This window comes from Apteryx rowi, unplaced genomic scaffold (assembly GCF_003343035.1).
Source record: "Apteryx rowi isolate R43461 unplaced genomic scaffold, aptRow1 scaffold_45, whole genome shotgun sequence".
Classification (NCBI taxonomy): domain Eukaryota; kingdom Metazoa; phylum Chordata; class Aves; order Apterygiformes; family Apterygidae; genus Apteryx; species Apteryx rowi.
Window position 1 is genome coordinate 492,005 of NW_020450705.1, and position 20,459 is coordinate 512,463.

General features: G+C 39.3%; 2 protein-coding genes across 12 annotated transcripts in view; one reads left to right on the top strand and one right to left on the bottom strand.

Moving 5' to 3' along the window:
* PHTF1 (putative homeodomain transcription factor 1) overlaps window positions 1–14,068 on the top strand; it is a 30,520-nt gene extending 16,452 nt beyond the window's left edge. For 4 of the 11 annotated variants that reach the window (XM_026077267.1, XM_026077269.1, XM_026077271.1 and 1 more), the window contains 17 exons: window positions 62–118; window positions 194–263; window positions 854–1,012; window positions 2,252–2,411; window positions 3,249–3,374; window positions 4,196–4,355; window positions 5,493–5,666; window positions 5,747–5,824; window positions 6,589–6,798; window positions 7,191–7,319; window positions 7,797–8,069; window positions 8,816–8,947; window positions 9,149–9,235; window positions 10,285–10,440; window positions 10,847–10,942; window positions 11,651–11,776; window positions 12,712–14,068. In XM_026077267.1, coding sequence (XP_025933052.1) covers window positions 62–118; window positions 194–263; window positions 854–1,012; window positions 2,252–2,411; window positions 3,249–3,374; window positions 4,196–4,355; window positions 5,493–5,666; window positions 5,747–5,824; window positions 6,589–6,798; window positions 7,191–7,319; window positions 7,797–8,069; window positions 8,816–8,947; window positions 9,149–9,235; window positions 10,285–10,440; window positions 10,847–10,942; window positions 11,651–11,776; window positions 12,712–12,732 — 2,214 coding nt within the window. In that variant the 3' untranslated portion in view covers window positions 12,733–14,068. Of the gene's footprint in view, window positions 1–61; window positions 119–193; window positions 264–288; window positions 357–853; window positions 1,013–2,251; window positions 2,412–3,248; window positions 3,375–4,195; window positions 4,356–5,020; window positions 5,125–5,492; window positions 5,667–5,746; window positions 5,825–6,588; window positions 6,799–7,190; window positions 7,320–7,796; window positions 8,070–8,319; window positions 8,516–8,815; window positions 8,948–9,148; window positions 9,236–9,716; window positions 9,829–10,284; window positions 10,441–10,846; window positions 10,943–11,650; window positions 11,777–12,711 lie in introns of those variants that run through there. The other 7 variants (XM_026077265.1, XM_026077263.1, XM_026077266.1 and 4 more) reach the window with 7 other exon arrangements.
* The window catches only part of MAGI3 (membrane associated guanylate kinase, WW and PDZ domain containing 3), an 84,860-nt gene continuing 78,235 nt past the window's right edge, over window positions 13,835–20,459 (bottom strand). Inside the window, exons 20-21 of the mRNA XM_026077239.1 lie at window positions 19,618–19,756; window positions 13,835–17,529 (exon numbers count right to left, since the gene is read on the bottom strand). Of these exons, the coding sequence (XP_025933024.1) occupies window positions 16,445–17,529; window positions 19,618–19,756 (1,224 nt within the window). The 3' untranslated portion in view covers window positions 13,835–16,444. The remainder of the gene's footprint in view (window positions 17,530–19,617; window positions 19,757–20,459) is intronic.

Here is a 20,459-nt window from a genome sequence, read left to right on the forward strand (position 1 = left end):
GGAGGCCGCGGCGGCCCCGGAGGCCGCGGCGGCCCGCGCCCACCGCCCGCTCTCCTCGCAGGTCGGGGCCTACGACCAGCAGATATGGGAGAAGTCCATCGAGCAGACCGAGATGAAGGTAACGGCGGCGTCGGCGGCCCCCGCGGCCCCTCACCCCCCGGCAGCTAACAGGCCTTTGTTTTCGGCTTTGTAGGGCCTCAAAAACAAGCCTAAAAAGAAAGGTCACATTCAGCCTGATCTGATCGATGTTGATTTAATCAGAGGTGAGTACCCCGCGAGCGAGGTGCCGGTGCCCGGCGTCCTGCCGCAGCCCTGATGGGCATCGCCGCTTCACCCAGCCATCTTGCTTCTGGCAGGTATTTTCTCTTGAAATGTTAGCGCAGCTGAAATGCTGAGTCTGAAATGATCAGCTTTCCGGCAGCTGTGGTGTCAGGTCCTGTTAGAGGTCTCCTGCAGACCTGCTCCAGCCCCAGGCTGGTATGGTGCCCATGCTTCTAGCATTAATGCAAGATGAGGACTGGAAACCTGCAAGCAGAGAGAGGAAGAATTTCGGAGAGGTCCTTGGTGCCTTTTTGGATGAGAAGTGATTCAGCAAAAGCATTGTTAAATGCTTGGGGAGAATAGACTTAGGCAGGGGGAAGGGTCAGTAGCAAGTCTGCTGAGACAAAACGAGGGTTCTTATTGAACACACCTGTCTGAGCTGTATACATCAGGCAGCAGTTGGACTATTGTTCCCCTTTTGAATTTATAACATGGTCTGGCAGAGTTTGGTCTTGGCCAAAGGGGAAGTCATAAGTGAGAATATTCTTGTAATTCACAAATAATGACTTGTATGTTTTCTTTTAATTCCAAGGCTCCACATTTGCCAAAGCCAAGCCTGAAATCCCATGGACATCACTGACTAGGAAAGGAATTGTGAGAGTTGTATTTTTTCCATTGTTCAGCCAGTGGTGGATACAGGTTACTTCCCAGCGTATTTTTATGTGGCTTCTGGTGCTCTACCTTATGCAAGGTAAGGAGTGGGAGGAGTCTGTGCTACACTCTTTCTTTTGTAAGAAACACAGTATTCTTATGCAGTATTCTGTGATGCGGTAAGGCTCTTATCTGAAATCTACATGTCTGAGCACTACCTGCTGGTGTGGGGGACAGCTTTGCCTTTTGTGTTTGCTCAGGGTCTGCATTCACGCTTTTTAAGGTGATTACGTTACTTCTTGTGCTGTGTTTGCTCTGCTGTGTCTTGTTGATGGGGCTTTGGGCCAAAGCTTGAGCTGCATTTAATTCATGACTGCTGCTTTTCCTGTGGGGCCTTGAACCAGTTGTGTAATCAGGTGTGCTTCGGGGTCTGGTCTTTATGTGAAGTTATGACGATATTTCATTAATGAATGTAAGACACTGGGAGAGAGAGTAATCATCTGGGTAAAAAGAGTTTTGAATTTTCCTTTTGTTGTACTGAGTCTTTCACAGGCACCATGCTTCAGACAGCTTGTTTATACTTACAGCTCTATCAGAGCTGCAGTGGCCTGGCTTATGTTCCAGATATGGATTTGATGTAGGAACAGTTAAGTGAAGAGTCTTTGATTGGTGTTACACAGATCTGACTGGACAATTCTGATTTTTTTTTTTTTTTGGCCTTGAAAATCTATGGATTTAGGCAGCCTTTTACTATCCTTTTGGACCTTAACATTTTTACCAATGAAATCACTGCAGAATGTTTCCCTGTAGTTCTGGTAGCATTATATAGCTGATTCTTTATGCTGTGACTGGACCCCTTTCTCTCCTTTGAGGTGTTCTTTCAATTTTGTCTCTCAGTCCTGTGTTTATTCTGTGGACAAATTTTCTACCTCACCAATGCGTAAGGGAAGCTATTTAGCAAAGGTACTTTCTATTACAGTGTGCAGGAACATATCTACTGCAGTGTGAAGATTATAGCTCAGGACTCTTTTGTATCGACCTGATTCTGTAATTATCTTTCTCTGAACTGATCTGGAATTTTGTCTGCTGAAGGTTATGAGTCGCTTTTTCACAGAACACAATTTAAAGCAGCCAAATTCCTTTTATATATAATTTCCTCCTTTGTGCTTTTGCATCCTATATTTTGATAGATTTATAGACCACTCCACAGAATAAGCAATTTCCATGAAATAATGGCTAACAAGATGTACAGAGTAGAAATAAACAGTGAAGATGGAAGAAAAAAGTGGGAGAGCTCCCAATATAATTTTTGCATTTGATACAATTTTCTCCTTTTCAGTGATAGCGGTTGTGTTGTATTTCATGATGCCTGTTGTGAGTGCGAGTGAAGTCATGGGACCAATGTGCCTTATGTTACTGATGGGGACTGTTCACTGTCAGATAGTGTCCACCCAGATAAACAAACCCTCAGGGACCAATGGACTCAGCAGGCGGCGGAGGTGAGAGCGCTACCCAGGTCATGTGCTGGGATCAAAGCATATGGTAGATTGCTCATGGTAGAAGTTAATGGATAAATGTATTTTCTTCTATTTTTATGTAAATACATTATTTAACTATAAATGTGAAAATGAGTATTTTCTGTCTGACTTGTAATCTTCTCACAACCTGGACAGATGCTGCAAATTTACTGGTTACAGACTATGATAGGTCTGCTTTAGTTTGCACCTGGACCTTTCTTCTTCTAAAGTAGCTTTTTAATCCAGGTTCTTTTTGTGGCCAGAGGAAGGCATTCTGCATTGTAAGGCATCCTCAAGGCTTTGCAAAGCAAACTGGAGTTCTGCTTTGGCCTTAACTGCAGGGAATTGCTGATGTGTGTTGATAAGAGGCAAATGATGACAGAAATGACTGTGATAGATTCATTGCTGGCAATCTTTTTTGTGCATGTGGGGAGATGTTACAGTTCATCTATTAGATGTTTAACTTTCAGATGTCTGACTCAGTGCAGATGCTGATAATGCATCTGAACACAGGATGATGAATGTGGATACATTTTTGCCTCCATTAGATTTCTACACTAAAGACTGTGTCCAGATTTTGTCTGTTGCGTCCTTTTCAATGCATTTATTAGTGATGTTGATGTCCTGTGGGTATATGCATAATTTCTGTTAATCCTAGTGAAATTTACTTTATTATATATGGAAATGAGCCTTCTGTGTGCATGACTCATTTAAAATAGCATCTACAGGCTATTCAAATCTGAATCAGATTTTTTGAGAAAGACCTAAAAGTAATTTGCCATTCAAACTTAATTCTCCCCCCCCTTTTTTTTTAATCAGGAAATTACGCAAATCTGTGGGTGTTGATGGGAACAGTTGGTCTTCTCCTGACAAAGCCAGTAAAGAAGAGCAATCAGAATCTGCATCCATTCTTGACAATTTATTTGGCACGCTCTTCCGAAGGAGGTTTGTGATCTTCACTGGGTTTGGTGTGAGTGTTTGTAATGACACTGTGCGAACAATTCAGTATCTCGAAAATGCAGACAAAATGTGTACTGTCACTAACGTCCCAAAAGTCTGCCAATTAGTTTCTTTCAAACTAAAAGCACTGTAGGAGACTGTTTACTCGTGAATCTTAAGTCTGTCCTTATTAGGAGATTGGACCAAATCTCATGCTGTAGCTGTAATTAAATGCTAGATGGGTTGCAGAAAGTGGCAAAGCATATTTTTATTTATCGGGTAAGTGACCTTTTCTGAATATATATGCTTAAATTATATTATTATTTTGCCTAATTTCAGAGCAATTGGGCCTTCTAGTATAAGTTGCCTGGATAGTCATCTCACTTTCCCTTCTTCCTTTTTCTAAAAGTAATTCAGGGAAAAGGAGGATACATAGTTTGGGATATTATTTCATTGTCTTCTACTGTTTTTTCAGGTGAGTTTCTTGATGAATTCTGAACTGACAGGTCCTTCCTCTTGATGCAAACTTCTTGTCTTCTTAAGTTGCTCTTTGTTAGTTTTTCAAAATTACAGTAAGAAAATATTTCCCTCTGGATTTAGAAATTTTAGGACACTAGCAGGTTAATAACAGGAACTAGCTTGTGAGAAGCAGATTGTGGCCCTTTTTATTAAAGGGACATAAAAGTGCCTGACAGCAAAATCAATTCTGTAGTCTCTTAGTTATTGCTTAGTGTGGGACCTGCATGGCAAGTGAAAGAGACCCTGATGTTATCTTCAAAGAGCTTTTCTCTGACATAAAAGCATTTAATTGTATTTTCCTCTCACAGAACCAGAAGAGTAAAGCTGGTAGCTGAAAAAGGGACTGAGACAGAAAATGATGCAAGTGCTGTGAATAATGGCATTAAACACAGACATGCCAGATCTGAATACAGGCTGTTGCCCTTCAAAGAGAAAAATAAACTTTCTGATGGGGAAAAGAGTCATCAGGTACTAGCAGGAAAGATCCATTTCAAATGGCAAATTTCAATATAGTCTGTATGTGCCCAAAAGTTTGTTGATACTGGACTGTATGGATTGATCTAATGCAAGATACTTTCTTTCTCTACATATCTTTGCTTACATATAGGAAGCCTAAAAACCCTTTCTACTTCTTGAGTTGAACAGCTGATATGGTGCTAATACTTTACTGTCAACACTTTTTCATGTGTATGTTACAACTGTCAAGTATGTTAAACACAGACAATCCTGGGAAATATCTGTTTTATCAAAGTGCTTGTTTAGTTGTAGAGACTTCAGGTCTCAAGCTGTTCATTTAAGGAAAACTGCTGGTAATGATTAAAAATAAATAAGCAAATACTCAAAAGCATTTATGCAAAATATTTGCCTTGCAAGCAGTTCCCCTTATTATCTTCCTGGGGGCAGGCAGGAAGATCAAGATTGAAACATCTCCTTGGGGAGAGGGAAAGACTGAGTTAAAGCATTGTGACCTCTGTGAAACCTCTGTGAAAGCTTTAAAACATAAAGCTTTGTGGAGTTATTTTTGAGGCTCCTCTTGAGTCAGAAAGGTGTCACCTCCCATGTGAAGAACTTAGATGAGGATCTGTGCTGAGCGGCGTAGTGCCCTACCCTCCAACTTGTCTGTTTCTAGGCATTCGGAAAGAAGCAGAGGGAGGTGTAGGGGGACACATCCCATGATTCGGGGTCTGCTGGGCAACAACTTGTAGATATGGCTGTCCTTTTGAGCTTAAAGTTGCTGGTAAGACATAGCCCCAAGAGCTGTTTCCTCCCCCCCTCACCCCCCATCTTACCCTTTACTGCCCCCTTCCCCCTAGCCCCTAAATCCAACTCCACCCCAACCCAAGATCCCCTCTCATTGCTGCTGCAGCAAGGCAAGTGCAGGGGCAGAGAGCTGTAATTTGTGACATCTCTGTGATGCTAAGCTGGCTTCTGTTTCTGTGCGTTCTGTGGAAAGTGTCCTCTTCCACTGGCTCTTGCAGGTAATTAGAGGTTGCTGTGTGTACAGGTATACTAGCAGTGTTGGCTTGGAACCTCTGCTTCGGGGCAGTTCGGCTTGGTCTTTTATCAGTGACTTTTTTAGTCTTATTTTGGCTGTTGCTTTTCTAGGATGAGTGCACCAACATAGGTGGTATTTCTGATGAGCTTTCGAGTGAGGAGGATGCTGAAGCAATGGCACAAAGGAGTGTGTTACATCAGAGTGTAGAAGGGGCCTCCAGTGACAACAGCTATGAAGATAAGAAAAAGAGGCCCCTTGTTTCCCTGAACCAGGCTGTCTCACAGGTAATCGTGTTGAATTAATGTAATTTCCCACACAATTTTATGCTATGGATAGTGAGCTGGTTTTTGTTTGTTTCTGGCAGGTCAAGCAAGCTCTTAAAGGTGCCAGAGACTCTGACAGTGTCGTGGAATCTGAACTAGAATCCACATTATATAGTCAGGTATGGTCATGAATACAAGAGATGTAGTTTCACTGAATACAAGAGATGTAGTTTCACTGAGCCTGCGCAGTGCAGGGAAAGCTCCCAAACCCCCAGCTAAAATAAACCATCGTTAAATGACAGTGCTTCAACATCTTTAGCCAGGAGGTGTGGCCTCTCTCCCTGCCCATTTGCAGCTTTGTGAACTGTGTTCACAATTGTGAATCTACTATTTTGTTTAACCAAAAAAATCACTCTACTGGCAGCAGCAATATGATCCAAGTTGCCTGTAATTGCTTATGTTGAAGACCTGTAGTTTGTGAAGCAGCACTGTACAGCACCTTTTTGCTAACATTTTGTTTTTGAAATGAAGAAATGAATCTAAATTTTTTATTTTGTGATACCTAAATATTCATGAAATGCTTTCACTTTATCCCTTCCTTTGTCCTCCCCTCCCCTAGATATAAAAGCTTGTATAAATAAATATAAAAATAAAATATAAATAAAATCTTAAAAGAGCTTATGTAGAAGCCATAAAAAAATTAGCATCAGAATTAATAAGTCGATTTTTAGTTTTTAAAGTTGGGACTGGGGATGGGGGAACTGCTATTTCTGTGTGACTTCCTGCATGGAACTGCCAGTTACAAAAACTGTCACTGTGTAATGTTGCTTTTAACAAATCACACATCAGTTTGGATCAGGTGGGTTTGACTGAGCTGAAAGCTGACTTAGCTGTTGTTTGGAGTATGGGACTTTGCTGTGTAAATGTTTTCTTGTCTTTCAAGGACTCAAGGTCCTGCGTTAGTACAGGATCCCGGAGCTGTAGTGTGACCCGGAGAGACTCCGAAAGTACCCGTCATGACTCTGAGACAGAGGACATGCTTTGGGATGATCTGCTTCATGGGCCGGAGTGTCGCTCGTCCTGCACCAGTGACAGTGAGGAAGTGACTGTGAGAGGGGCAAGGCGGGACTTGAAGGAAGATGTTTTCCAGCAGGTTTGTTGATTTCCAGTAGCTGAGAAAGCTATGAAAGATTTTTTTTTTTTTTTTAAATTTTCCACTCTCCTCCCCTGGGCATAATATTGTACCTGCCCAAATAATATGAAAGACTGGTCTGAATGCTGTTGTCATGATGTGAGCTACCTACCACTGGATGATCCCATTCTGTCAGCTGTGCGAGTCATGCAGAAAGCTGGAATGATCTGAGCAGCAGTAATGAACTCTCTGTCCAGTTGTTATTTGGACAACTGCTAATCCCGAAACAAAGTATTTTACTCAAACACAAATTTGGAATCCCTTTTTCAACCTAAACTCTACTAGGCAAAGTATGATTTAATAGAGAGGCAGAAATACATTGTATGCCTGTTGCATTCTTTTCTCTTTTATAGAACCATTTGTTTTGGCTACAGAATACAAGTCCAGCATCTGCAAAAGTGAGTGCACTGATCTGGGAAGGAAATGACTGTAAGAAGGTGGACATGTCCGTGCTGGAGATCAGTGGGATTATCATGAGCAGGGTAAGAGGGCTGTAAGGCACTGCAGCCTCTCTCCCTCACAATTAAAAACAAAACAAAACAAACACCCCACCCCACCTCACTCCCCCCAAACTGAAAATGGCTATACCTGCAAATATGAAGTGCAGTGTAAAGTTGCCCCTGCCCCAGCAAATGCAGTTGGCTTGAACATTCTTACCTAGTAATTATGTAAGCAAAACGTAGGGAAGCTAGCAGGTCCTCTCAAAGACTAATGAGCACTGGCTATTGTTGGATGTATATCTCTGCAATATGCTGAGGTTTTTGGGGGGTGGGGCGGTTTGTTGTCTGAAATAGGTGGAATTATTTTATGCCATGTCCTTTGGGGCTGGTTAGTAGAGGGCCTGAATGCTTGATTGATTTAATGCTGCTACAGCAGCATGCCTTTCCCTTGATACAAATGCACAAGTAATGGTATTGGGTTTTTTTTGTTTTTTTGTTTTTTTTGTTCCTGCTTATCAGGTTAATGCCTACCAACAGGGAGTAGGGTATCAAATGCTGGGCAACATCATCACCATTGGATTAGCATTCCTGCCATTCCTCTACAGACTATTCCGCACAGATAACCTGGAGCAGTTGTGCTCCATTTCTGTAAAGGAACTTTTGCACATCTTTTGTGGAGCGCCTGCTAGCACTCCTGTCATTGTTTTGTCTGCTATCAACTTCCTAGAACGACTTTGCTTAACCTGGATGTTTTTCTTCATGATGTGCGTTGCTGAGAGAACATACAAACAGGTATGTCTAAAGGTACCCTTGCCTTTCCTGAACCCTGGAGCAGGTGGTCTGCTGATACCATTCTGCCTTTCGTAAAAGACATTGGTAGGACAAAGATGTCCCAGCAAACCCAAGTGTTGATGGGTAGCTGGTAAGATGTGCTAGAAGTTTAGGTAGGTGAGGCTGGTAAGACTCCTAGTCATCAACAACAAACTTAAACCTGTGAATACATTTCCTGCCCTCTGGACACCTCCTCCCCACAAAAAAATAGAAAAAAAAGAAGAATAACCTAACGTCTTGAAATGGTACTCTGCATGGAAGTGAACACTTCAGAGTGGAACTATTTATGAAGAAGAAAATACCTACAGACAACTCAGTTTCCTGTTCTAAGATGGAGAATGAGAGAGATGGTTGCATCACATCTCCCTTCTGACTGTGGGCAATAGCTTTGTCAAACTGGCTGTAGATGTTGCATGCTAGGAAGGTGGGTGTCATTTATTGGTTTAGTGAGAGCTTTGTGGTTAAGCTTCCATAGCAACGGCAATTCTACCTCTGCCATACACAAGCTGAATACTATTATTTACCTGAGAGGTCATGCAGCAAGGTCCCAATTAGGTTCTTCTAGCGTGCCATGAGGCTAACATTTTCTGCCATGGTTACCATTAAGCTATCCCAAACAACCTTTTTTCTTTTAGACTAAGTTATGGTTTTGTGTGCATATATTTGTGTGCGTGTATAGTGCTTTTTTTTTTTTTTTTAATTTGCAGAGGTTTTTGTTTGCCAAACTTTTTAGTCACATTACATCAGCTCGGAAAGCCAGGAAATATGAAATACCTCACTTCAGACTCAAGAAGGTAGAAAACATTAAGATCTGGTTATCCCTTCGTTCTTATCTAAAGGTGAGTTCTGATCCAGGATGGGTGTATTTAATTATTACAGTGGGTATAAACTAAGTCTCTAACACTTTTCTCGTTACTGTCTGGCATTTTGGACATCAGTGGTTGAATGTTTAAACAATTATGGCTGTTTGTGGAGAGCCTTGTCTTTGCAGCTCTGTAAGTCCAAAGCTTAGACCTAACTCAGCATCATTGTTTCTGCAGAGGCGAGGCCCCCAGCGATCTGTGGATGTTGTCGTATCGTCAATCTTTTTGCTGGCACTTTCAATTGCTTTTATATGCTGCGCCCAGGTGAAACATTTTTTTTCTTTTAAAGAAGTTAGTAGGAAAAAAAAATATCTAGTGGAAGCATTTCTTTTGCCAAGCGTACAAAATGTATGCACTGTAGCTGTTTGTCTCAAAAAAAAAAAAAAAAATATTTTTTTTAAAGCTTTGCTAATAGATGCTCATTCTCTCTATATATATGCAGAGGAAAATTTGGGCTTTCTATAACCATTAGGAGTATTTTAAGACATAGGCTTTTTTGCACAGAGGAAAGGACTCCGCTTAACTGCCTCTACGCTTCACAGGACATTTTATTTAAGAGGGCTGATTACCACACCCTCTTTAACATCAGTGTTGTTGACAGGAAAATAGCCAAGTTTCCTGGAGTGGAAAAGCAGAGCAACAACTATTACACCTTTTAATTCTTAATTCTTCTGTTACAGTAAGTGTTTTTAATGCTGGAGCTGGGCTTTTTTTTTTTTTTTTTTTTTTTTTTTTTTTTTTTTAGCAAGAGACCCTTTAAGTCCTTAGGAAAGTTCTTGATGCCATGAAGATGCAGTTGTGGTAACAATAAGACTGATGATTAGCAGATACTGGCTCCCACTGCTGTGATCGCTTTTGTAAGTCACAGGTTACTGAACGAAGTCCTGACAGTCCCAGTCCTGCTGTAATAGTCCTGATGAGTGCTTGTACTCCCAAGTTAAGGCACAATCAGCTTAGTATGGCCATGGTGGTTTAAAGTGCCAGTGGGAGCAGCATACATGAAAGGAAAGACATTTTATTACTAGTTAATTGGATAGTGGGACAAAAGAGAAAGAACAAGCTTTCAGGCTAACACATTCATTTCTTGGGGAAAGAAAAGCAAAGTCCAAGCTAAAACTAGGTTAGAAACAAGGCCTTTTACTATAAACCTAGTTACATGCATGAATTATTACACTTCATGGGGAAAAATTTCTCAGTCAATAACTGTAGAGCACAGATATCTGTTCACAAGAGGTATAAGGGCAAGGCTTTTGCCTCACTCCAAAGAACAGGCATGTTACTCTTTATTGACATTGGCATTTTTTTCAACACAGGTTCTTAAGGGTCACAAAACATTTCTGAATGCAGCTTACAACTGGGAGTTCCTAATCTGGGAGGCAGCACTTCTTCTCTTTTTACTGCGCCTGGCATCCTTGGGCTCTGAAACCAACAAGAAATACAGTAATATTTCAATCCTGCTCACTGAGCAGGTATCTCCATTTAGCTCATTCTCCCTTTGACTTCTTGGCTTGTTTGGATATAATTATTGCTCAAACCATATTAAAAAATACTGGAATCAAATTTTAAAATTTAGAAACTGTTACTTGTGCTATGCAGTAATAAAGAGAAACACTGTACAGCAGGGGATAAGCTATTAAATATTTGAGCAGACTCAAACGCTAAAATTCTAGATTATTTTTGGCTTTGTGTTAAGAATATCTGTGTAATTTGGAAAAAGCATGAGCTACCACTATTAAATCCTTCTGTCTGTAAATGCATCACTTAGGAGTGGCAGCTGACTGCAAAAATGGCTCTAATTAATTTCCTTCAGTTAGAAATGAGTTGGGGGCTAATGCTGGAATATAACATTGACTCTGTAATGTCTGTCTGTTGTAGATCAACTTATACCTAAAGATGGAGAAGAAGCCAAACAAGAAAGAACAGCTGTCACTAGTAAACAATGTTTTGAAACTATCTACAAAGCTACTGAAGGTAAGTTCATCTCCCTAAAAATATACAGTTGCTCAATTTTATGTGAACAATGACTAATGTTACTAATGTGTCTTTGCTCTTCCCCTTTCTATTGTCTCGTGATTAGATAAGTAAGTTCTCACAAAGGGAGTTTGAGTTTTTCTGTTTCTATAGCCATGGCATAACATCTAGCAATACAAGACCCATGAGGTAATTGGGGCTGTGAATGTTTAATTACTAGCAGCCTATTGCAATTTAGGTAAGTTGGGGGAACTGGCCAGTAAGAACACAACATGCCTCCTTACTGCTTGAATCTCATTTTCTTTCAGCAGCTTCCATGGGGAATCTTGTTGTTGACAATAGCAAGGAAGTATTTGGAAAAGAAAGAGCATAATCTGAGGCACATAAAATAGCCTAGAGAAATTACAGAGCCTGTTATGTCAAGCCCATGTTTTGCAGCTTGTGTATCCACAAAGTAGACTTCAGATTCAGGATGGATGTTAAAAAAGCCATTTTTGAGCTTGGCATGAAGTAATGAAGGCATGAAGTAATTACATATAGTGGGAGTTTTGGTACTTAGGTTTAAGGCAGGCTATAGCTGCAATGGACGATTAGCAAAGTCTGGCAGAAAACAAGTATTAAACTAAAAGCCAGAAGAACATTAGTTGCTTCTGGTATGGACAAATTTTAATTGCCCCCCCCCTTTTTTTCTCCTCCCATGCACTGCAGGAGTTAGATACACCATTTAGGCTGTATGGACTGACCATGAATCCATTAATCTACAACATAACACGTGTTGTGATACTTTCTGCTGTCTCAGGTGTTATAAGTGATCTTCTAGGATTCAATATCAGAGTAAGTACAGCTGCCATATAACCTAACAAACAAGAAACATCTTGTAGGGGTTACTTTTGTACCATTGCTAACCCCCTTGCCCTGCAAGGGGAAAGGCCGGCCATGGGTTTGAATGAGGCTCCCCCAAATGGCCTGGTAATTCAGAGAACAGACCATGCTGGATGAAGCTTCATCTCCAGTAGCCAGGTGTTTGGGGGAAGGACAGACCTGTCTTAAATTGCAGTCCTGTTCAGGTCTTTGGTGCCCACTTAAAGCCAGAGGTCAGAACCCCAAGTTCTTTTCCTTTAGAATGAAGAAACAATCCTGCTGTGTCTCACTTTAGAGCAGAGCACATATGCAGGATAAACAAAGGAGAAAGAATCTTGCCTGTAGATGAAAAGCATTCAGACCTATGGCTCCCTGCAGGCTGCCAAAACCCCATTTCCTCATATTGAACCTATTCCACTCTGCACACAATATTTTTCTGTCTGCTCAAAAGTTGAGTGTGACTTCCTAGCCCATTTCTTATATAGGTACAGGATAAGAGGGGGAGACAAAAACCCTGTTTGAATGAGAACAGCAGTTGCAGTCTGTAGGTTGCCTTTTGAAGTACAGAAGTAGAAAAAAATGCTTGGCTACCTCCCCATCAGTGTGAATTAAACTATTGTTTTGTGGATTTGGTACAGCACATTACTGCAACAGAGCACTATCAACAAGCACGAAAGTACTTCAAAAACAAACCAGATGTGTCCTTTAAAAAATAATTGCCTGGTCATATCAGAACTGTATAGTTTACTAATATTAACAAGTTTAAAAATGGGTGTTTATACATTTTATCTATAACTGTAAAATTAACCAAAGATCAGCATCTGTATATAAATTTGATTTCCTGATCTGCTGACTTTCATTAAAGAGCCTCTTTCAGCCCAGTACTCACTCTCAATCTGTCTTTTCAGCTGTGGAAAATTAAACCATGAACTGCCCAACATCAGCGTTCAGCCCTCTCCATCAGAAAGACAAGACCAGAGAAGATAACTAATGGCTTGGGCAAAAAAGCAGAGGTGCTCCAATTATGGAAATCTGTAACTACTATTTCTTTAACAGATTGTCAATGTATGTATCAAAGGTTTTTCCCTCTGCTTTAGTGTTCTACAACATACAAAATAAACTGGTCTAACTAGTAAAATCACCCCATGATGTGCACATGTAGTAAAACAAAATAAATGGGGCCAAATAGCAGTAGCTTGCATTGAAAACAGCAGGAACTATGTACATGTACTTTGGGGCATTAAACACTAAAAGCCTTGCTACAGGTCTTACTGGAAGGAAACAGACAATTGCTACAGGTGCCTTGTTTCTTTCAGATCTGAATCCTGTGCACATGATTAGTGAAGAGTCAGTCCTGCTGTTTCAGTTAGTTAGTAGCATCCTTTTTCAGAGAGCTCTGGAGCTGTACTCACATTTTTCAAATTTCTGCAGGCTTCTTCAAAGCTCTTCTCAGATCAAGTCATACATAGATGCATTTATCTGAATGTGCTGAAGAATATTTCTTTACTTAAAAGCTCAATGTGCTTTAGACTTTGCCTCTTTATCCTGAGCTACTGAAGGATGCAGTGAAATTCAGTCTGCACGAGATGTTTCCTCCATGTTGACAGTTAAACTTGCAGCTGCATAGCAGCAGTGTAACAGATTCATGCTGAATGGCTTACGTTAGGTCTTCTGCAAACAAATGATGATCATTTTTGGAAAACATTAGTTATATGAAAACAACCTTACAACACAGACTACAAGTAAAGCATCTATCAACTAGAGAATACTGCTGTGTTCATTCCCTGTAACTCCTCAGCTGTGTTTATACTGATGATGCTTATTAGGTTTTTCACTCAGTGGGCAGTTAATAGCTTGTGCTAGGTACAAAGGGCATCCTGTCATAACCTCTTCTGACAACGAGCTTAACTCAGTGTTCTGGAAAGCTGTTGAAGCTTTGCACTGCAATAGTTAGTGCCTTACACTGGAATACTGAAGAATGAGATCTGTTGTGAGGATCAGGTCAGTGGAAGAAACACAACAAAGACTTTCTCCCTTAAAAAGTAATTATTATTTAGAAATGGCACAGGAGAAAAACAAAATGTATTAATGACATATGTTAACCTTACTTATGTTTTCCTTCAGTTTTGGTAACTCTGCTATATTAGTAATGAAAAAAAGAAAAAACAGAGGACCGACCTTTTCATAGTTTCATTCTTTCACATAGGAGGTAAGAAGGAAAAGGAGTTTTTGGTAGTAGATTGTTTACAGTTATTTTCTGTACAGGGAAAGGTAAGATGTAAAAGGAAGTGACAATTTTCTATATCAAAATGTACAAATAAGCCTACAGTACAAGTATTTCATCATAAACAATTTATACTACATGATCTGATGTTTTTATAGTACCTTTGTTGAACAATTGTTACCTGAACAAGGAGGCAAGGAAACATCCAATAATAAATTGCATTTGTTTTCCAGAAGAGTATTATGTTTATGGGTAAAACCTGGGTCATATAGTTAGCTGTTTCAATGCAGGTATCACACCACTGAAAGTCAACAATGAACGTATTTTATACAGTGCAGAACAAACAGACCATGAACTGGAGTTTCTTTTTAATATCTATATAAAAAATAATGAGCAATTTACAGATCTTTCTCTAGTCAGAACCTCAGAAGTATATATAAAGGTGCTGTACAATATATAAACATTTACACCCAGTACATCCATACATTGCTTAGCATTCCAAGGCCACATTGCTAAGTCATCTGATACAGTAAGTACAGATACAAGTTCTCTGGAAGGAGAAATCACAGACAGGTAAGACACTAAATTAGGTCACATTAACAGAAAAAATATATGGATAGTTTATGACAGGGAAATCATTTCAGTGGTGCTAATTCATCGTCGTATTAAACTTCTGAGTTTGTTACTGTACTCAATGGTAGGGCAGGTGTGTACAACTCAACATAAACAGAGTCTCCTGTCAAGAATACACGGTTAATATCTACATAGGCTACTTCAAAGTATTAAATATTTTCACAGTCATACTCCACAACATGGAGTATTTGTACATATGCTACAGCAATCAATGGATCATCCAATGTGAAGCAGCAGAGTGCAGTTCAGATCTGCCTTAAAGCCTATTTAATTTTCAAATATGTTTGTTTAAAAACCTGCTTGAGTAGTCAATTTGTACTTCTAAAGAATTGTTCAACTCAGAACTGATCCACTGTGCTTCATTAAACTTAAAAAACATTAAACTTTTCAAAGCCAAAAAAGATGCTCAATCACTTTCAATTAGCAAGTTGTATTAGTTTGAATTTTAACATGAGTAAGTAAAGCTTGACCTTCTGTACTTCTTTCGGCTTCTGCAAACTGGACCAAAGAGCTGCTTTTACTGCTTTTTTTTTTTTTGCAGTCATTAAAAACCTAACACATCAGAAAATCATCACTAAAACTTCAAAGAAAATAAATCCCTTCAATTTTTCAGTTTGCTGTTCTTTCAGCTAATTATGACTGATGTGTAAGTAGAGTCTGTTGGTAACATTCCTCATATTAAAATATGTATTATAGCCCAAACAATCGATATTACATCTCATGTACCCTGTATTATCATTCTATTTAGCACTCTTAGAACAGATCACACATTTCAAATAAAATAGGGGAGACTTCTAATATGCACAGGCACAATGAACTTCATTCAAGAAGCTGACTACAGTGTTTGGTTCTGTCCTAAAGATCAACTGTTATCTTTACAGAGGAAAAAATTCCAATTCTTAACTAGCGTTAAATAATGAACGAAGGAAATTTCAGTATATAGCACCAGAATGAGGCTGAAAATAAATACGCACTCGCTGCATATGTTTGCAAAGAATGCTAAGGATGACATCCTGCCACAAGTGAAGCCGAAGGAATTATGCTATTTAACAGAACCCAGAATTTTCTCTTTTCAGACAGATGTTTGCCAACAGTTACTATGAGCATCCTTGTGAATCAAGAAAATAAAGCAATTTTGCTGTGTTCATAAAAAGCAAAATTACATCATGTCAAATATAATTTTTATCTACATGATTTTATATTAGGTATAAAAATTAAAAAAAACCCCACATCTGTTGGAACAGCATTAGTGGCTCATTTGCTGCCCTAGAATAGATGATAAAACTGACTCACCCATCTTCTTACAGAAACAGTAAGAACATGAGTCTTTCCTTAGGTAAACATGCAACATGCTCTTGAGAAAATACCCATTTCAAACAAAACCTTGTCTTTTCTGGGACTGGATTACATATGAGAAGGATTAGATTGACTGGATACAGTAGATAACTTGGCACAAGGACAAGTGAGTCATGATCACATTGGCAATATAGGCATTAAATAATTGTGTTCAGAAACTCACAATACTATCTGAGAAAGCCGTAGCAGTGCAACGTTGAGAGCAGCAGAACACCGCCTTCAAAAGGACAAGGGGACAGCAGCTTATGGAGGAGTTTCATTTAAGCAATCCAAAGGTCCTTCATGCAGCTTAGATAATTTAAGAACAAATCAAATACTTTCCACCCTCTAACCAGTTTCTGAAAAACGACAACTTTATGAAAAGAAATGGTGCTTTTAAATGACCATCATTAGAAACTTGATTAAAACATGTTTTAAAAAAGTGTCAGTCAAACCCGTTTTTCAGCCACACTTCCCGTTTTGGTGACTTTACATGCACTTGGTACCTTCCAAGGTCCAGGAGTTATTGGTGCTTTCTTGACTGGTGAACTGTTCTCAGATTTTGAAATTCCATCATCTTTGGTTTCATCAAGTGGCTGCATGTGTGTCTCTCTGTGTTGCCTGTTCAGAATAACAGTCTCCTGGGTTTCTAGCCTTCTTTGTTTCTCCATGGAAAGCAGTGGAATATTGGAAAGACTTGAAGTTTTGAATTTGCTGAAACTTGGCTCTCCAGAGTTTGACTTTTTGATTTTTTCATCTTCAGATGTGTTTGTCCTAGAGTCACCGGCCTTACTGAATGGAAGAGTATTTCCATCAAATGCTGGGTATTTTCTCTCCAGCAGCCACCATTCCTTCTTTCCAGAACTTTTCTGTTTTGTATCTTTCCTTGTGACTCCTATTTTACTGTTTCCACTTTTCAACTGCTCAACAGTCTTAATGTCACCACCAGTTGTTCTATCTTGATATTCTTGTAACTTGTCTAACATTTCTGTGTTTCCTTGCTTACTGAGATACTTCTGGGGACTGGCAGACCTGCTTTGATTTTCTCTGGAATACTCTGTCTTGTTACTGTTGTACAGCCCTATGGCTGTGGGTTTACTCTCACCTTTTCTGGAACTGTCAGATTTATGTGAGAGATTGCCATGGATCTTTTTAGGATCCCCTTTTCTAGGGCTGCGGAATCCTGTTTGATGTTGTCCCTCAGGTGTCCATAACCTTTCTGGACTTGCAGATGTGTCTCCTTTTGTCATTTCAAACCCAGGACTGGAGGGATGACCCCATCTGTTCTTCATTCTCTGGGGAGAAGACATAGGCTTAATCTCAGACAGGTTTTCAGTTAAAGTGCTTATCTTTTCAGGCACAGTGTTCTTTGCTTGTTCCAGTTTCTCAGACAGCTGAACTTTCATTAAAGCTTCTCCTGATATTGGTAAATAACACACTTCAGATGGGGAAGCAGAATGTGAAGATGAAGATAATGGTGACTGTTCTTCATATATTACATTTGACGAAGATGGATTATAACTATCCCAATCACCTGGAAGTGAACAGCGAGAGATTTGATTAAGTCATTACAGAAAAAAATCTACTAAATATTTTAGAAATGTGTTTACTACTGAGGTTCCAGGATGTTATGTGAAATCTTCAACTTAGAAAAGATTATGTAGTGACGTATTCTCAAAGTCTACTTAACCAGTTTTCTGTACTGCATTGCTCTACAAGCTACAATCATAAGGATGTGATTTTGGAAAAAAACTTGTGCTTAGAATGCTGGCATGATCTCTGTGGGAATGACGGGGTCTTGTATCAGCATAACTTTAGAGCCTACATAGCAGCATTGCAAAATAAAAAACTCGTTGACCTACAGTGTTATGATTTATACTAAAGAAAACTGAAAACAAAAAGCTGAGGTTATTCATAGTTTTGCACTTTAATAATAGAAAGAGAAGAATCACAAGACATGCAGATTTACCAAGTCTTTAAGGAAAAACCAAGAAAAGCACTGAAAGCCCTTAATGTTGCTCAGGTTTCACGTAGGGACACAGACTGGAAGGAGCCAAACCTGAAGGAGGAAGAGAAAAAGCCCAGAACTACATACCAAAATCACAAGAGTACAGCAAGCAAGATTTCAATCAGAAGTGTACAATTAACAGCAAGACAAGAAGCAACACAGCCCTTCCCCTTCTCCCCAGTTGCTGATCTAATCTAAGCTGCTAAACCTGATCTAAGACCTTGCTTTTGACAGAAAGCTGAACCAGATGATCTCCAGAGGTCCCATCTGACCTTTCTATGATTCTGCTTTTCTATCTTGAGTTCAGGAGATTTCAGTGAACAAGAAGGGGCAGGAATTATTCCAGATAACTATTGCACAGTCTTTTTGGTGCATGTTAAACACTATTTATCACTGCTGAAATTATGCCAATCTTAAATAGTTGTCAATAAGGAGAAAACTGGAGCTGTCGACACACCAGCTCCTTCTCTCCCAGCTTGTAAATACTAATTTTAAAGGGACAACAACCGCTCTGAAAACTTCAACAGAAATTCATCAGAACACAAAAGGAACCTTTTGACAGCCTTAATGACAAGGTAATTCAGTGCGAGACACAATGTCAGCTAGGGATCTAGCAACGTGACATAGAACAGATCTTGTAGTTTGCAGATAGACTGTTTCCATGCCACATACTAATTCACTCTGGTTTTACTGTGCTGTGCAATTTGAACCAATGATGTTAAATCTTCTAGTTCTCTGGGTGAAAAAATCTAAGCAGATTTTATCTCCTGAGTGGATGTCAGTTGCTGCCTGTAAACAACTGAATGTATCAAACTATTTGAAAGTTCAAACTGTGGGTTTTAAATTTGATTTTCAAAGGGTAAATTCACAGGTCATTACTATTACTGAAGAGCTCTTCATCAGAAAAAGCAACCTTACAATTTAAGAACTGTGCCATCAAAAATCTTGTTGTCAGCATCAAGGGTTAAAAGATCAAAACGCTTACTTTAAAAAAAGAATGTTCTTTGCTTTAAAATACTTCCATGGCTGGAAATCTTTTTGATTTGTAATTCTGGAGCATGTCCCAAGTAAGACTCAAAATAATTAGTTCTGTACTCTGCTTTGTAGGTGAACTCAGAGCTCTTGTAAGCATTTGCTTCGTGAGCAAAGCCTTCTCCCTTGTTTCAAAAGTTTTGGCTTTGAAAAACCACAAACCAAACACACTAGAATTTAGAAGGCTAAAAACAGTGAATTAAACCTGTATAGAAACAACATACTTGCAAGAAGCATTTTGAACCAAGTACTGTATCATACAGAATCTTAAATTAAATGGCAAACTGATAATTGTCATATTTGCATAGGAGAATAGGGGAGATTAATTTTGACAGAGCAGAGAAACTGATTCCAACTGCAAATATGCAACAATTTCACACTTCATGTAATTTTCTTAGGTACCTGTCATGTATTAATTTTTACCAAACATTCCTTATTTTTGAAAATATATATGAGCAGCCTGTACAGCTATCAAAAAGGGAACTGCTAACTATTTCAGTGAAACAGCATAAAAGTGTCTTTATTAGACTCTATTCCATTGTCTCGGACCCTTACAATGAATGAGTATTTTAGATGACGTACTGTGATCTGGTATCAAGCCAGTCCCTGGTCTCAGCAGCAGCAAAACTTTATTCCCGCCAGCCTGAATCAGCTCAATGGCTCGTGTGTGAGTGATTCCTTGGGTGGGTTCTCCATTTATTTCAACAATTTGGTCACCAACCTGACAAGAAAACAGCAACCAGCTTAATCTTTATGAATCACTGCCACCAGAAATTATTTTTAATTTAGATAGAAAAATTATAGAGGCAGATGCATCTATTTTTTTTCTCTCATACTAAATCTACTCGGCAATAACAATACCATTCCATCATTGCTGATTAATACAGTACAACATTGTGGCTGTTCAGAGTTCTTCACACAGGTCTTCTACTCAGCCAGCTCAGTAAAAGATCTCTGATTGCTTAAAACACATCCTCCATTTATTTACTAGTGAGCAGACAGATACAGTCATGTTCTTGAATACATTTTCATCCTGGATCATCTTATGCAGGGAGCTTATTGATGAACCATGTAAAACATTGCAACATGCATCTGTTTAAAGTCATATGAAATTAGGTAAGTAACACAGTAACTTCTCTACGTTTAATAAAAGCTGAATACTATTATGGCAGAACAGGCTTCATATAAAGGAAAGGATTTTTTATTCTAGGTAAGAGAGTTCACCAACATTATGCAGTTAATAGTACTGAGGTTTCTGAGGCCAATTAGCAACTTAAAGAGATAATGGACATCTAATTACAATTCATGCTAACTTTGCAGGCTACCAGAAAGTGGCTGAAATATAACTCTTACAAAAAGTGTCATGAAATCTATTTTGCAATACATGGATCAGCCGATGGATGTCACTAGTGCATAAAATTAGC